This window comes from Triturus cristatus, chromosome 12 (assembly GCF_964204655.1).
Source record: "Triturus cristatus chromosome 12, aTriCri1.1, whole genome shotgun sequence".
NCBI lineage: Eukaryota > Metazoa > Chordata > Amphibia > Caudata > Salamandridae > Triturus > Triturus cristatus.
In genome coordinates, this window is record NC_140595.1 from 524,266,847 (window position 1) to 524,284,573 (window position 17,727).

General features: G+C 53.8%; 1 protein-coding gene across 1 annotated transcript in view; it reads left to right on the plus strand.

Annotated features, from left to right (window-relative positions):
- The first annotated feature begins 253 nt into the window (after positions 1-253).
- NECAB2 (N-terminal EF-hand calcium binding protein 2) overlaps positions 254-17,727 on the plus strand; it is a 1,135,462-nt gene continuing 1,117,988 nt past the window's right edge. Inside the window, exon 1 of the mRNA XM_085637926.1 lies at positions 254-598. Coding sequence (XP_085494052.1) covers positions 356-598 — 243 coding nt within the window. The 5' untranslated portion in view covers positions 254-355. The remainder of the gene's footprint in view (positions 599-17,727) is intronic.

The following is a 17,727-nucleotide window of genomic DNA, read 5'->3' on the forward strand; positions in this document are numbered from 1 at the left end:
GCACAGGTACCCCTGGCTTCGGGGGCGCCGTATAACACACAGGTGCCTCTCCACGTGGCGGTGCTCGCGCACAGGTACCCCTGGCTTCGGGGGCGCCGTAAAACACACAGGTGCCTCTCCACATGGCGGTGCTCGCGCACAGGTACCCCTGGCTTCGAGGGCGCTGTATAACACATAGGTGTCTCTCCACGGGGGCGGGGCTCCCCGGTAAGCGCAGGCACGCTCCGGAGGGCGTGTCCTCCGCGCCCCCGGCAGAGGATAGGCGGCAGGCCGACCTCGGCGCCGCTTGTAAGAGGTGATGCAGATCGTGTGGGAGGGAATCCCCCGCTCCCTCAGCATGAGGACTGTGTGAAAGATGTGTGAGCAGGCGGCGCGCTACTGCAGGGACAGTGTCCACAAGATCCTCAAGCAGCAGCAACAACAGCAGCAGCAGCCACAGGGCCGAGCACTGGACGGCCTATTCCGCTGGATCGCCACCAAGATGAGCGACAAGACACTGCTGCCCGAGACCCGGGAGCTGATGCAGCAGGAGGGCATGGCGGCCGGCGGGCACCTGGCCATGCGCGAGCCCCGCAGAGGCATCTCCGTCATCCTGGATGTGAGTACCTACCGCCCTCTCCCTTTGCCCTCACCCGCTCGCGGACACCCAGTGCCACACAAACGCTGTCTCAAGTGGCGCGGACGGGCTGTGGAAGAGCATGCATTGTGAGCCTCGAGGTAGCTCTGTGGGCGCGCGCACCTGCTGTAAACATCCCGGGAGCTGTGCTCTGTGATACTCGAGCATCTGATCTTTATGCCCAATCCCTGCAGATGGCATCTCTTGTATTCTGTGTGTGAGTAGCTGGCATCCTCTGCCCCCTGCCCGGCGTCCACGGACGCCCAAAGACAATATGAAAACTCTCTAAAGTTGCGAGGCACCTCACCTGCCGAAGGGCACACACTTTGCACCTACTATGGAGGTTGGGGATATGTTTCCCATCTCTTGTCTGTGCCGTGGAGAGACGACTCAGACTTCCAGGAGTGAGTAGCAGACACCCCCTCATCCCTCACCATGACCCTAAAGCCTTTGAGCACCCACAGTAACGGGCAACACGAGCACCCAAACTGGGAAGATTGCTCGTTTAGTCGGTGCCCCTGCTGCTGCCTTGGTACAGGCACCGCGAACCTCTTAGGCATCGGCTAACTTCTCGCCTACCTGAACTCTCTCAATTTACGAGACACCCCTAGGCTAGGCCATGAGCGGGCAAACACCAAGTCGTAAAACAACTCAGCGGGAGAACGCACCTGCGGTAGATATCTGGAGAGAGGAGACAAGCCGCTCCTCTCGTGAAATCCTCACAGTGCAATCTGCACCCCACCCCCCACCCTTCCGTACGAGCTTGAACCCACCCTCGTACCCTACTCCTCCCTTGGCTCCCGCCCATGTCAATCCAGGCTTTCTGTGAAGTTTCCGGTCACACTACATCTACAACAGAAAGGGTTACACCTGAGCACATGCAATGATATGCTAGCTTGGTGAGTTAAGGCACTTACCGCAGTGATCTCTTGCGAATACATTCCGTAGAACACGATTTGCCAGAACCCTTTCTAGGAGTCTCTTTCACATTGGCACCTAACAGGCTCACTTTCACCTCTCGGGCCCGCAGAGGGTGTATGGCAATGAACTACCTTCCAATATGCGAAACAGCCGCTGCGCCTGAACATATAAACAAGTGGGATAGTCTAGATGTTTAATGTTTAAGTTAATGTTTAACTAATCTGTTGAAGAGATACATGTACAGCTGACACGTTACATGTCTGAATCATAGGTGAACTGTTAGCCGGTGGCCGATACATGCGTGCTATTGAGCCAGATGGCCCTGGTAGAAGCTATCTGCTGCACCCCGAAGACTCAGTCTGCCGCAGGACGCCCTGTATAGACCACTAGATAAAAACTTTATTTTAACCCGAGATTCTCGGTCCTGGTAGCTGCCCAGTTTGAACGCATCCGAATGCAGCTGCGGGGCAGTAGCAGGCAGTGGAAAGCGAGCGCAAACTCCTGCGGACGGAGCCTACTGGGATCTCCGCCTGCTCTGCTCCGGAATGGTTTTCCTGAAACTGTACGTTACACTAGAACCAGTACAATAATCGTTGTGCAACTAGCAGTTATCCGACTCAAAGGACAGCCACCAGTTTCAGTCGTGGTTACTGGGGTGGTGCGAACCCCTCCTCCATCACTGCTGTGGTGGGCATCTTCAGCACTGCTCTGGTGGACAGCTTCAGCGCAGCTCTGGTGGACAGCTCCCGCACTGCTTAGCTGGACGGCTTCAGCACTGCTCTGGTGGACAGCTCCTTCCCAGCCCCGGTCTCCTGCACCGCTCGCCCGACCGGTCCCTGCTAATTTCTAACCCCTGTGTTTCTTCGCAGTATTTAGCACATGCCCTGTGGGGAAACAAGCTACCTTCTCGGCTTCAGGCTCCGATCACTCGCGAATAGGCACGGCTATGAGAGATGGCGGCTTCTCCAGAAGATCTGAGTGCCTAGAAGTAGTTGGCGCTACACAGATTGCCCTCTGATTTTGTTAACGGAGGCGTTTAATGTTTTGTGAGAAGCAGATTTGCTTCCAGTTCACGGTCTGTGTAAACTCAGATTCTCTGTTGCGTTGCATTGAGCTGAGGGGGTTGGGGTAAGTGGAACGGAAGAGGGGCACCACATCTATGTGCTTCAAGTTCTATAATATTTTTAATTCTTGTGATTTTACATTGGAGAGCGATGGGCTCCCCCCCCCCCCTCCCCCGCGCCGCCCAGTCACACTGTACTTAATGTGAGCACACGGTGAATTGGAAACTTAAAAAAAACCGTGTGTTCGAGAGTTTTATTCGGAGACCTCCCATCTCTGTGGGCAGGGCTAGAAGGCAGCATAGGGCATACAAAGGGCGTTCTGTGACCTTACCCTGACCTATTATGGCCTCTCAAGGAAATGCCACAGCGGTGAGCTGCCTGAGTGCAATAATAAGGGTTCGGTGGGCGCCTCTTGGCCCTGGTGCTACTGCACCTGCTGCGCCAGTGGAAGCTACGCCACTGCCTCTAAAGGAGATTCAGCAGGTGTGCTGCCTGAGTGCAATATTAAGGGTTCGGTGGGCGCCTCTTGGCCCTGGTGCTACTGCACCTGCTGCGCCAGTGGAAGCTACGCCACTGCCTCTAAAGGAGATTCAGCAGCGGTGTACTGCCTGTGTGCAATAATCAGGGTTCAGTGGGTGCCTCTGTGCTCTGGTGCCACTGCACCTGCTGCATCAATGGAAGCTACGCCTCTGCCTCTCAAGGAGATGCAGCAGCGGTGCGCGCCTTAGTGCAATGAGGAGTCTGAAATCTGAGCACACAGACCTGTGCACTGGGGACATGTCACAGGGTTAGAAGATAGTGAACGGTGTTTCAAGGCACACCGCGGTCCCCCTGCCCCCCCCCCCCCCCCAGTAGTGTTTGGGAGCATCTACTATCTTCAGCGCTACCACTCTTTCAGCCGCTGCCTGCTCGGCCCCCCTCGGGAGCCGGTGTGTGACTGGGGCCGGTGACCCGGGCCTGGCACGAGCCGCTGCCCGCTCGGCCCCCCTCGGGAGCCGGTGTGTGACTGGGGCCGGTGACCCGGGCCTGGCACGAGCCGCTGCCCGCTCGGCCCTCCTCAGGAGCGGGTCTCAGACTGGGGCCGGTGACCTGGGCCTGACAAAGGAACTCTTAGAGCACTAGCCAAAGAACAGGGTGAAAGCTGTGATTGTACACTCTTGCTAGACACAGTCACAAATCCAGGGCGCGCACCGGCACTCGCTCTTCGGGACTTACTTTTCATCCTTCAACTTTAACCAGGGCAGAAAAGGGAGGGGCTGGGGAAGAGAAGAAAGGAGTTTCTGAGATGAAAAAGACCCTGCAGGAGTGGGCTGAAGTGCCGGGATTGTAGGGGTGGGAGCAAGAGGCACGGGGTGGGAGCAAGAGTAGTATTCAGCAGCGGGTGGAGGGCTCCCTGCACTTATTGTCTTTACAAATAAAGCTCTGCACTCTTTTCTTGCACGATCACACGTTAATTCACATCAAGACGATTCATGGGAAGAGTCTGTGCTACTTACACCACGACCCTTCCATTTCTGATAACTGCTACTGCATCCGGTTCAACTCGTGTGCACTGGCGCCCGGAGAATCCTCTTGCACGGTGAAGTGAGTGAGGCATGAGTGAAGAAGCAGTTTGCATCCGGCACAGGCAGCGTTTTAAAACTGCACTTCTTAAGTGCACAGTGCAAGGCTGCACTGATATTCACATTGGCATTGCGACGCCCAGCCCATACACTGGTGCTTTTTCCTGCTTGTCGATGAGTGCTAATGCTGGGCTTGCAGAGGTCCATCAGCGCAAAAGCAAGAGCAAAATGGCACTGTATCCGTTTTGCACTTTCAATCAGGATTTATAAAGTGTGGCAAATCACCTGTGAGGGTCTCAGAGTACTGGAGTTTCTAGATGCTTTGGGAAGAGAACAGTGAAAAACGAGGCAAAAGCAGGAGAAAGCACTCAGAAAAATGGGGCGAGGAAGGAGAAAGCAGACACAAATAAACAAGGGGAAAGGAGAAAGCACTCAGAAAAACTGGAAAGGAAGGAGAAAGCAGCAAAAAAACGAGGCAAAATCAGGAGAAAACACTCAGAAAAAAGGAGAGGATTCAGAGGAGTACAGCAGCACAGGAGAGCTGGGCTTAGGACCTGCTCAATGAGGTTGTGCTGCGGCCTCAGTTAAGTGGGTCCTTGGAGGAGAGAGGGGTGCTGGGAGGTGGTGTGCGGGGTTATGCGGGAGGTGGGAAACCAGGCAGCAGACGGAAGCAGCAGATAAGTAAAAAAACAAGGAAAAGCAGTAAAAAACTAGGCAAGATCAGGAGAAAGCAGTCAGAAAAATGGGGGGATAGGAAGGAGAACGCAGTGAAACAGGAGGCAAAGGCAGGAGAAAGCACTCAGAAAAATGGGGGAGAGGAAGGAGAATGCAGTAAAAACAAGGGAAAAAAAGGAGAAAGCACTCAGAAAAATGGGAGGGGGAGGAAGGAGAAAGGAGTAAAAAACGAGGGAAAACCAAGAGTATGCAGTTGGGCTGTAGGTCTTCAGAGCTTTACTGACACCAGTACCACTAATTCCTATGTGGTCTATTGGCTGACTTGCTGAGCTTTGAATCCACATATTTGCTGTAATCCTGGCTTGCACATGTAATAAAAATATAATTTTATTCTGGGCAAATCACTCTACATCCCAAAGCCCCTTTAAAAAAAAAAATAGGGGCAGTATGAATATGTGAAAAACCAAGTGTCCATAGTGCTGTTTAGTACTGTTTGAATGAAATATTTCCCATCTATTTATTAAGAAGTTTTCTAAAGGGCTTCGTGTAGCTGTGTCACTGCAGAACGCTATCACAGTCTTTTTCTGGACTCTGGGCTCAGGCAGACCCCACACACTTTACTGTTCTTTGTCTAACACTTTAAGATCGAGAGGCCCCATCTCCCATAAAATGATCTCTGTAAAATACCTACAAATATCTGAAATAACTTCAGTCCTTATATATGGGATTCATTTGACATGCCCTGCTGGAGTACTAGTAGTTGTATGATCAGTAGCGTACCCAGTGTGTCATGGGCCATAGTGCAAGGAAGGAATGCCCGCCCTGGCTGCTGTTTGAATGACAAAATAAAGGAATAATTGGGGTACAGTGGGCCTCTCAGCTCTCTGGGCCCCCAGTGTCACTGGACCTGCTGCACCAATGGAAGCCACGCCCCTGTGTATGGGGTCATTGCTTCTCTTTCTAATGCTGCCTGTGGAAGGGACAGTGGTGCGGTGCAGTCAGGGCGCAAGTCCTAAAAAACGAAGTGGGGGGACTAACCTAGTTAGGCAGCTTGCGAGTGACATCACGGTGCGTGACATCACGGCACATGACATCACATGTGACATCACAGGAATTGACATCACCGGAAGTGGCATCACAAGCCATGACTTTACAGGAAGTGGAATCACAAGAGGTGGCATCAAATCTTAAGTCCTCACATATATGTTTAGCCGGTCTATCATGTGCATGTATGAGCGCATTGAAAGCATAGTAGCACAGTGAGCTGTGGAAGATGATATGTGACCGCTACACCTTGTATTCCCCCAGTTCTATGTCACACATTCTGTACATTCATTCACAGACGTATATAATGTATTGTATATGTAATATGCGCGTTTTGTTGTAAAGGTCTCTGGCACCCTGCATTGGTATGAGTAGGGCTATACAAGACAAATAGTGGTACTTAAATTATTTCAACGCCTCCTCAGGGAAAGCAAGCTCTATATCAATGCAATTTGCTTTGTGTAAATACTGGGAAAGAACAACACATCTGACAACACATCTGACATTCTTACAGTGCATTGCATAGCTCATAAACAGGGACTGAACAAAGTGAAAAGCTGCTTCTCTTAAGTATGTGTGAAGTGCTAACAAGGTGTGAGCCTTTGTTTCCCCTATGCTCATTTGCATCAGGTGTGAGGCTCCTGACTGCTCACAGCCAGGAGAATCGAACAAAAGGAGGCCTGATGACCCCTCTAATTCGGCCTTTGTTATGGGCCCAGCAGGAGTCTAAAAAAAGGAAAGCACAGTCCCAGCCTGCACGTTGCTGCAGATGAAAGCAGACAACGTGCATGCACTGCTGAATGTGTTCCGGTGTTTGAAATTACACTGGGATGACCCCTCAAATTTGGCCTTTGTTATGGGTCCAGCAGGAATCTAAAATAAGAAAGCCCAGTCCCAGCCTGCACGTTGTTCCTCGTTGCAGATGGAAAGCAGACAACGTGCGGGCGCTGCTGAATGTGTCCCGGTGTTTTGAAATTACACCGGGATGAGTTCAGCACATTATTCAGTGGGGCCTAAATTTTTGGCAGGGTGGACGGTGTTCACCCAGTAAAAATAGTGGGTGGACGCTGTCCACCTACGTGTACCCTCGACTCGTGCCCTGGGTACAGTGTTGTCCAGTGCTTAATTTGAGCCAGTGGTTTCCAGTGCTCAACACTTAATTGTCAGCACCTGGGTCTGTGCCAGTCTGCCACGAGGTGGTGCTGTCTGGCTAATTTAGAAATGACCACAACAACAGTTCATTATTAACTCAATATACAATAAAAATGACTATTACCTGCCACCCATGCCATTCTTATAGCTTTGGGGGCCTGAAATAGTCCGAATTGTCACACTTGTGGGAGTGTGAATGTTATTACTTGTGCTGTTACTATGATTGGTGGTGCTGGGAGGGGCAATGTGTGGCACAAGATGCAGTGGCCTCCTGACGAGAGCCCTGGCACTTGCAAATGAAGCCCTGGCCCTGTCAGACACAGACTGAGCCGTCACTGAGCTGATGATACAAAAGCCCGCCCAGTTCACAGCGAGCGTTCCCATATGGAACAAGAAATAGCACTGAGGTGTGCTTCCCAGCAGCCATTCTGTTCTTCACATGGGGCTTGCTTCTGCCTAGCCTATTTCTCAGAGTCAGTTCTGAAACTTTTGGGCAGAGATTCAAACTGACGCACTAAGGAGATAAAGTGTTTCGCCCAGGGTCACACAAATTGTGAAAGCGAACGTAAGATCTCACGTTTCCAGGTACCACAGTAGACAGCCTATTCACTTTAGAGAACCCAGTCATTCTAGCGCTCCTTCATGGGGGAACCCATATTTCCCTAACAACATAACGTTGTCAGATTAAATCTTCCGAAACTTATTTCTGTAAATGGTATTTAAAACGTCTACCCTGCCAGTTGTAACCACTGCCATCCGGGGCTTCTTCACCAGCGTCAACGGTGGGTGAAGTAACACTTTCTCTGCTGTGTGCCAGAAGGATAGCATGTGTGCTGTATGAGAACCGCTTCCATCTTTGAAAATGTGTATCAAACCCAGCTTTTTGCAGGCAATCTTCTTTCGGGATTTACTTCTTTGGTCTGTCTTTTGTCCGTCCTGCAGGCTGATTGAATCAAGGACTGCAAGCAGTGCTTTAAATGGGCTGGTACTCACCGGTACTGAGTACAGGCACTTCCAAATTTTCTAGCCTCAGTACCGGCCAGTAGCGGCTCGTGGAGGGAGTGGCGCGGGCTGGTCGGGTGGGGTGGGGGAGGGGCAGGGTGAGGGGTAGTAAACTCTGGCTCATGGCCGACTGGGGTAATGTAAATAAATAAATAAATAAATAAAACAAATTTCATTAAGTGCGCTGAAACGCGCATGCAATGAAATTAGTTTTAGTTATTTATGTATTTATTTACATTACTCCGGTCGGCCGTGAGCCAAAGTTTACTACCTCCCACCTCGCCCCGCCCTACCGCCCCGCGGCACTCCCTCCACAAGCCGCTACTGGTACCGGCACTTTTCTTTTGTCAGGGAGAGTACCGGTACCCTGATTGATGGCAAGGCAGGCGCAGGTTCGGTAAGTCCTCCAACACAGGAGATCTCCCAATCGCACTGAGGGTCTGAAGTAGACTTTTGCAGGGATGCTGCTAAAGTCTAGAGGCGCCCCTTTGTATTCCTCACACTGCAGGGGTTTGAGAGGGCTTGCATCACGCTGTGATTAACAGTGCAGGGTCGACTCTAGGCAGACCCTGCACTGTTAATTGGGGGTGCAACGAGCATTCAGGTGAAAGTGCTTTGGCCAGCCCCCTCCCCTTCAGGTGCGTGAAATGGCCTAGGCTGGGGTTGTGGTCAGTAATCCAGTCCCATTAAGACGTATTGAACTGACCTTACAAAAGCGAGTGGCAGTGCAGCATAATCCTGCACCTTCCTCAAAGCCGGTTTTCTTTTCATGTTAGTGTTTTTTTCAGCCCAGGAGCTGCTTCCCTTTGTGTGCGCCTCCAACACTAATGGCAGCATTTACATAACAGAGAGAGATCCATGGTTGTGAAGATAGCCCTGCCCAAAGAGCAATGAATAGCAGGGAACGCTGCATCTCCAGGAATGAGCTCACATTACAACTGACAGTGGGTCTGGTTGGGGGGAAACCGAGATGAACATAGAAGGAAGGGGGAGGGAGGAATGTACAAAAGTGATGTGACAGGTGAAGTTAGGATTGACACTTTTGCAGATTAAAAATACCAGATGTGTTCAGTTCTGAAATCGGAGCTTAGAAATGGCATTTTAACACAAATTTGTGTAAAGTTAAAAATCTGCTGTATTTCTTGTTAACTTTTTTTTTGATAAGCAAATTTTTATTTCTTTATAGAAAGCAAAATCAAGGATGACATACAACTGTCCGAGTAACTTGGCATCAATAAAGTCTATCATGGAAGCATTAACAATCCATTGCAAGACCCTTCCCTCCTCCCCAGGCCCCCGCCCTCGTCCCCCGCACTCCCCTCCCCCTAAAGCAGGCCCCCAAGCCATTTCCCCCATACTTTACGGAATTTTTGGGACAACCCCGGACAGCATACAACGTCCGCTCCTGAGCGGCACACCAGTCCACCCCTCTTCTCCAAGTAGCACCTCTGGGTGGGTCAGTTTGTTTCCACGCGGCCGCGATATCTCTTTTGGCCACCACTAGGGCAGTAGTTAGAAAGAACTTGTCATTACGGGACCCGTCTAGCCCATCCGTTATGCCCAGTAGAGCCATTCTAGGGTCATGGGGAACCTCCCATCCCAGGACCTCAGTTAACTCAGTTTCAATCATGTCCCAATTGCTCCCCAGGCGCGACCATACCATGTGGAAGAAGTCCGCCGGATCTACCCCACAGCGAGCACATGAAGCGTCTTGGCGGAGGCCTGCACGATATAAGCGGTCTGGGGTCAGATACGCGGCGTGGAGGTAGTACAGTTGGATGAGCCGCAGCCTAGTGGAAGTGGTAATCGTTCTGGGTGCCATAAGGGCGTCCCTCCAGTCAGCATCCTCCAAGGGACCCACCCAGGTTTCCCACCGCTGCTTCAATCCGCTCCAATCTACCGGGGTATTGTTAATCAGGGATTTATAAATACGGGATATTCCCCCTCTCCCAAGACACCCCAACATCACCTGGGCCTCGGGCGGGCTATGGTCAGGCAGTCTGGAGTCCAGAGGGACATGGGACTGGACCGCATGGCGCAGCTGAAGATACTTATAAAACTGCGAAGACTGTAAAGAGAAGCGGTTCTGAAGCTCCTGGAAGGAACACATGTGGCTCCCCCGCCAGACATCACCCAAGCAGGAGATCCCTAGAAGATCCCACGCTCGAAATCCCTCAAGCCCCGCCACCTCCTTCAGCCAAGTCCCATGCCAGAGTGGCGTGACCAAGGTCACTGTTCCCAACCAGCGGGTATATCGCAAGGCGGCGCGCCATGCCAGAAAGGGGGCCCGCACAACATCCGGAAGCGACCGGGAAACTGTCGCCCCATAGAGCATATTCTGGATAGATGAAAACCCGGTAAGTTGCACCTCGAGCCTGTAGGCCGGATCGTCCCACCCGTTCGAGAACCAGTCGTGAATCACCAGCAGCAGGGTGGCCAAATAATACAAGTAGAGATTGGTCATGCTCAGGCCTCCGTCATATGATGGGACCCGGCAGCGGTCCAAAGCCAAACGGGGTCTGTCGCCACCCCAAAGAAATTTAGTCGCCATCTTATCCAGTTCCCGGAACCACGGGCGTGGGAAGGGGCACGGAGTGTTTTGTAGTAGGTATAGGAACTTGGGAAGGATTATCATCTTATAGAGGGCGACCCTCCCCAGTGGTTTCAATGGGAGCGACTGCCACCTAATCAGATCTGATCTGGTCTTGTTGACCATGGGGGCCACGTTGAGGGCCCAGCAGAGTTCCGGAAGGAGGGTGATCCAGATCCCCAGGCACTTAAAGGAGAGCCGCCGGAGGGGGATATCAGACTGCCAGTCGAAACACTCCCTCGACGGGTGCAGCGGGACCAGCATGGATTTCTTAGGGTTCAGATGAAGACCCGATACCTGACAAAATCGGCAAAGTATCTGGCGGACCCGGGGCCCCGAGACCACCGGATCAGAAAGATATAAAAGGACGTCGTCCGCGTAGAGAGCAATTTTGTCTGGGGCCATACCCGGCCACTCCCACCCACGAAGAACGGGGTCCGACCGGATCAGCACGGCCAAGGGTTCCATGGCCAGGGCGAAAAGGAGGGGCGAGAGCGGACAGTCCTGTCGCGTCCCCCGTCCTATGGGAAACGGGCGGGACAGAGCCCCATTGACCAACACATGGGCTCGCGTACAGGACACCAACCATAGCGCGGAACCGGGGACCAAAACCCAATCGTTCCAAAATATCACCCAGGTAGGCCCACCCCACTGAATCGAAGACCTTTTCGAAGTCAACCAGCAGAAGGGCCAGATAGGGGGAAAGGCGCTCACGGTGCGCCAGGGCGAGATGCAATCGCCGCAGGCAGTGTCTGGTTCCCCGGTTTGGCATAAATCCACATTGGTCCGGGTGTACCAACGAGGCAAGGGACGGGCGCAATCGCTGTGCGAGGACAGTGGCATAGATCTTGAGCTCGGTATTAATGAGGGATATCGGCCGGTAATCTGAGCAGGACTGTGATGGGGGTTGCGTCTTGGGAAGGACGACTATAGTGGCTGTGTCCATTTCCTGCGGGAACGAGCCCTTCTCCACCACTTCTGCAAAAAGGTCCCGAAGCCTCGGGGCCAGGGTCTCACGGTAGTGAGCATGGTATTCCTGTGGGAACCCATCTGGTCCCGGGGTCTTCCCGGGTGCCAGGCGGCTGATCGCCTCCTCAATTTCTTGCAGCGTGATGGGCAAGTCGAGGGTCTCACACACCTCCTGTCCCAACCGTCCGAGAACCACCCTGTTCGCCCCCAGCAACTCCGTAAGGGAGATCTCTGACGCCCGAGTTCGGTATAACTGGGAGTAGTAATCAGCAAAGGTCTGGGCCATTGCCACCGATACCGTTTGGGTCCCGCCTGCGGAGTCTTTGACGGCAGGAATAATCTTGCCCGCCCGGGGGTAAGTAGCCAGCCGGTGAAGGAGTGTACCATTTTTATCCTCCCATCCGTAGACCCGGGCCACCGAGGAGCGCCAATGAGTCCTCGCCGCCTCCAGAGAGTGCAGGCGTATCTCAGCACGCAGAAAGGCCAGGCGGCGTGTCTGCGCGGCGTCTCCCAACGCCCCCTGGTTCCGCTCTAGCTCCAAAGCCTGAGCTTCGCAAGCCGCAAGTTGTTGGATCTGTCTACGTCTCTGCTGTTGCACATGCCCCTTCGCAGCCCCCCTAATAGTCGCTTTGCCGCCCTCCCAAAGGATGGCAGAGGAGGAGACAGAGCCCGCATTATGGGAGTAATAATCAGCTATCTTGCCTCCCACCACTCTTCGAAAAGCTTTGTCTTGGAGGAACCAAGCGTTCAGACGCCATATCGGGCGGGCGGAGAGGGGAGGTGGGCCAAGAGCAAGGAGCACCGGCGAGTGGTCTGATAGGCGCCTTGGGAGGATGCGTGCATCCTGCACCCCCGCGCATTCGGTTGACGGGACAAAGATGAGATCGATCCTGGCATGAGAGTGGTGCGCCACCGACGTATGAGTGTATTGGCGAGCCTGTGGGTGCCAAATCCTCCAGACATCACAAAGACCTTGAGATTCGGCCCAATTCGACAGTTGCTTCGCGCGCGTGGCTCTGGCGAGGGAGATCGGACCTGTCGAGTCCAGATGGGGCGCGTGGACAGCATTAAAGTCGCCACCCAGAACGAGGGAGCCCGCCGCAAGCATCGGGAGGAGCCCCGCGGTGTATGAAAGGGCCATCGGTAAAAGGGATGGCGCCGCATAAAGGGACAGCAGGGTGAGGGGTCGCCCCTCAAGAGTACCACAAATCGCCACTACCATTCCCTGGGGGTCTAAATGCACCTGAGCCAAGACAAAGGGAAATGCCCTGCGAAGCAAGATAGCCACTCCCCGGGATCCTCTCGCAAAACCTGAGTGCCACACCCTATCGTATCCGTAACGGGTGAGAAAGGGACATTTATTGCCAAGGAGATGGGTCTCCTGAAGGAGGAACACATCGATCTCCGCACGCTGTGCATATTTAAGGACAGCCATGCGTTTAAAACGATCTAGAAGACCATTGACATTCCAGGACAATACACGCATTGCGGCCTTAGGAATGAGCGTGTCAGCCATGGTCGTGGACATAAGAAGGGGTCAATGGAGGCGTGGCCGCGTGGGCTCCCAGACAGGAGGGACAGTGGGACACCGAGCAGGAGAGCAGGTCAAAGGTTTCATGATGCCGCAGAACAACAACAGAGAGAAGATCACCCTCTACCAACAAAACCCTCCCCAGGAGGAGGAAACAACCCCAAACCAACCCCAACGCCCCACCCCCCACCCTATACTTCGAAAACAGAAGCATCTGTCGCCCTAACAAGATGGAACAACCACCAAGCTAAAACACTCGGGCTTGAGCACTAGTGGACCCCTGATACAGCGTAACAAGCCTGATTCACCTGCCCTGGCCGAGAGCAACGAACACAACGGAGTACTCCAGCCCAGTGCCGAGCGCCTGCAACCTGGTGGGCAGATCTCCCCCCCCCCTGACAAATACACAGACAGCAAAAGGAAGTCAAATGGTAGGGCTGCGAGAAAGGTCCAAAGTGTCCACTTGCACGGCTGGCCGGTCCGCGGAGCCCGCCCTCCGGGGCGACGCGGCCCGCCGCACGGCAGCCGCGGGACTGGTGTGTGCAGCAGAGGAGGCAGAAGAGGCCCCAGACCCCCGGCGCGGCCGCCCCATGGAGCGTGTGATGACCACCCCTCCCTCTGTGCGCTCCCGGGGCAGCGTGCGGCGCCGCCGGCGGGGTCTCGATGACCGGGCCCACCCCGCCCCCCTGCCCGCCCACAGGCGATCCGTGTCCAGAGCGGTGCAGGGAGTGCTCCTCCGTTAACCAGGTCCAGGCCGCTCGTGGTGTATCAAAAAATATTGTCTTGTGCTGGAAGATGACCCGAAGGCGGGCCGGGAACTGAAGCTGGTATTGGAGGCCCAGGGATCGCAGCTTCTGTTTCACCTCAATATAGGAACGGCGCAGTTCTTGGACCTCTCGGGTGTAGTCCAGGAAGATCATGATCGTGTGGTTTTGGTACTTGAGGGTGTCCAAGCGCCGGGCCTCGCGGAGAATGGCATCCCTGTCCCGGAAGTTAAGGATCTTGAGGATGAAGGGCCGGGGGGGCGCGCCCGGGGGCCGAGGGGCCAGGGAACGATGGGCCCTCTCCACTACGAATGAGGCAGACAGACTGTCCGCCGGCATCCAGGATCTGAACCAGCGTTCCATAAAGTCATCAGCACGGCCCGATTCGACCCCCTCTGGGAATCCCACCAGGCGTAAGTTACTGCGTCGGGCACGGTTTTCTGCATCCTCGACCCGGCGGTGTCGTTCCTTGGAATGGGTGGTCAATTCCCGTACTTGGTCCTGCAGTTGACGGATATCATCTTCAGCGGTGGATATTCTAGATTCGGCTTCCGAGATGCGGGCGGTGGCGTTACGCAGGTCCTGTCAGAGAAGAGCAACATCCACCTTGACCTCCCCCACTATGCCCTCCAGGGAGGCACGGGACGAGTTTATGGCCTGCAGGATGGCAGCAAGGTCTGTGACGGGGGCCGGAGCCGACTCGCTGGTTGGGCCGGTCCCTCTCTCGGAGGTTGTGAATTGGTCCATTCTGGTTTGGGTGGCTGCGGGCGTCTGCCTGGCTGTCTTGTCTTTACCCATGGTGGCGGCACCTGGGGCGCGGAGGTCAGCGAGGCCAGACGACGGTGGGGTATGCACCCCCAGTGCGTCCGCGAAGACCGAGGAGTCAGGAGGCAGGTGGAAGGAGGTGCGATCAGGGCATCCCGCGTAGGTAGAAGGCCAGGCGCCACCAGGCCACAGATCAGTCCCCGGCAGGCCTCCCAACCGGACAGCCGTTTATCTTCTGGAGCTCCTCCCCACAGCGGTGCCCACCACCATCTACGATCAAGGCAAGGCTTCGCCACTCAAGTCCAGGCCCTGAGCCAAAACATCGGCCACCAACTCTCCCGCAGGCACTAGGTCTCCAAGGCACAACGAATGCGCTTCCGCACACAGATGACCCCTCTCACTGAGCCCCTCACCAGCGCGGTCAGCGTCCAGTTTTAAAGGGGGGCTGCAACACAGTTCGGACCTTCCCCCCCAGGGGTCCCCATCACTTCGCCCTCCGCCAAGTCCACCTCGGAGCAGTGAGAGGGGGGGAGGGAGGGAGGGAGGGAGGTCACAGACCCCTTGACCGCCGGTCCGCGGCCCGACCCCAGAAGGGGACCCCACGCCGTCCGGATCACCCCCGATGGCCTTGGCAGATTGGAGAAGAAGGGGGGGTCCAGCCCCCAGCAGCCGACACCCGGCCCGATGGGGGGGTGTCCCCACCTCACCCGGCCCCCACAGCAGCCCCCAAAGGCCCAGCCGATGCCTCCCTTGCAGCCGTACTCACCGCCTGTCTTGCAGCGCCATCCTGCTTCCAGGGGCCAACCTCACGCCTCCTGGGCCCCCACGTGCGGACACCAAACAGGAGCCTTGCTTTCCCCTCTTCGGCAGGGCTCGCGGCGGCCACGCATCCGCCTCCTTCCCTCTGCCGGCGGAATCCTGCCTACACCTCTCGTGGGCACCGCGGGCTCAGGTAGCCGCTCGCCCGCTCCGCAGCTCCAGGGCCGCCACCGGCCACCGTCGGTCAGCTTCCGAGGCTCCGGGACGGGCCCCGCGGGGACAAAGGCACTCCGGATCTCGGCCCAGGACAGCGCGACAGCTCCGCGCTTCGCTCTGCTCGAAGGGAGCCGGCCAGGGCAGTGCAGGAAGGAGCCAGAAGGACTCGTGGGGTCCGGCGCCGGGAGCCTCACTGGAAGGCGGCCATACCAGTCGGGCGCCACCTAGCGCTCCCATTTCTTGTTAACTTTAATAAATATACATACATATATATATCCAAACACCTCCTCCCAAGGAAAGAGTAGAGGCCACACGGGGGACAGTCAGAAAACACTTTAATCGGATGAATTCGGCATAATGCATTTCGTCCACCATTGGCCTTCATCGGATGCCTTTAATGTTCAGGCGGCTTTGAAACTCCAAATTTAAATGTCCTGCTGCTTCCCCATAGGTGGGGATCCGCTCCGCCCCCTTTCCCCTGTGTCTGCTCACCAACACCGCAATTTATAGCAACTGCAGGACCCAGAATGCATCAGGTAGGTGCTGCAGGGGGGATATACTGTCCGTAGTGGAATGGCGGTAGTTGCAGGACAATCAACGGTGTGACAACAAGCCTATGTCCTGTTTGAGTTATTCCGCGGTGTCTCTGTAAGTCCCCAAGCACCGCTGCAGCCCCGCGTTCCAGGTCATCTTACAGGCAGGGGCAGGAGTGTGGAATACATCCTGCCCTACGACTCACTGCCATCCAAATGCGCTATGTATATATATATATATATATATATATATATATATATATATATATATATGTATATGTATATATATATATATATATATATATATATATGTAAATGTTAAAATATCATCCTGTTTGGCTTTCATTTTGTGTAATGATTAAGCCAGTTTTGTTTACATAAACACATTTCTCGTGTTTTAATATGTGCTGCAACTTGCATAGAAGTCATTATGTATAATCATGTCTTGCCCTTAGCCCCACCCCTATCCCCGCCCACTTGCCTCACCTCTAGCTCATTTTAATGAGTACCTGCACTTATTTTTTCCCATTTAAAGCACTGACTGCAAGTGATGTTGGAGGTGACTTTGTGTGTGTGTGTGTCTGTGTGTGTGTTGGGGTGGGGTGGGGTGGCAGAACTAGGCTCTACCGCCCTGTAGTTTAGTGGGTGGGGAATGACTTTCCCTGCATTGGTTTGCTTGTTAGACTAGCATTTTCCCGGGGCGAGCCTCGGGTAGTAATGTTGGCGAGCTCAACCCAGTTACATCAAAGCAACCTTTGAGATGTTTGTGGTTGAAAGTAAACTTAACGCAAAGTGTATTTCTAGCTCCTTGAAGAAAGTCTCTTGGCTGTATTGCCAGATAACTGATGTTTATTGTTACCCATTTTAATGGTACTCATTTTATCAATTTCTGAAAAACTCAAGCTTTTCGAACCTATGCCCATAAGTTCAAACAAGGTTCCCTGGAGTGGATGCATCAGCTCACTGAGCCACCAAACACTTCTGAAACCCACGGAGCCGTTGCTCCTTTTCACCTGTGACTGTGTAACCTGGGCTGGCATGTTCGAATTATTTGATAGTTTATGGAAGTAAATTATTTCCTTCAAATGTCCCATATTTATTTTCTTCTTCCAAGGCATGTTCTGATATTAAAACGTGCCTGTAATACGAAAACTGCATCACATCTCGCTTGATATAACTTATTACAACAAGCCAACAGGCGTCATAGTGCCTACTTCCCTTATAAACTGTGATTGATGATGCAGGGGCTGCCGGCGCACACTGCGCATGTGCGTAAGACAGGTCCCTGCAAGGGGTGCCGGGGTCCCCAACCTTTCAGAGGGCCCCCTTTCAGCCAATGGTCAGTGAATATCTGTGAGATATGGGGGACTCCAAGGCCCGCCATGAAAGCTTCGCTAAAAGCGACTGAAACGTTTGTAATAAAACGTTGAAACAAAACGAAGGTTGAAGCTTGGTTCCAAAATGTATTAGCAAAACTCAAAGGTTGATTCCATGTAGTCATGTACTGGAGACTATTCCATGAAATAACATCGCTGTGTTGAGCCTCATCCCCAATGTTAAACTT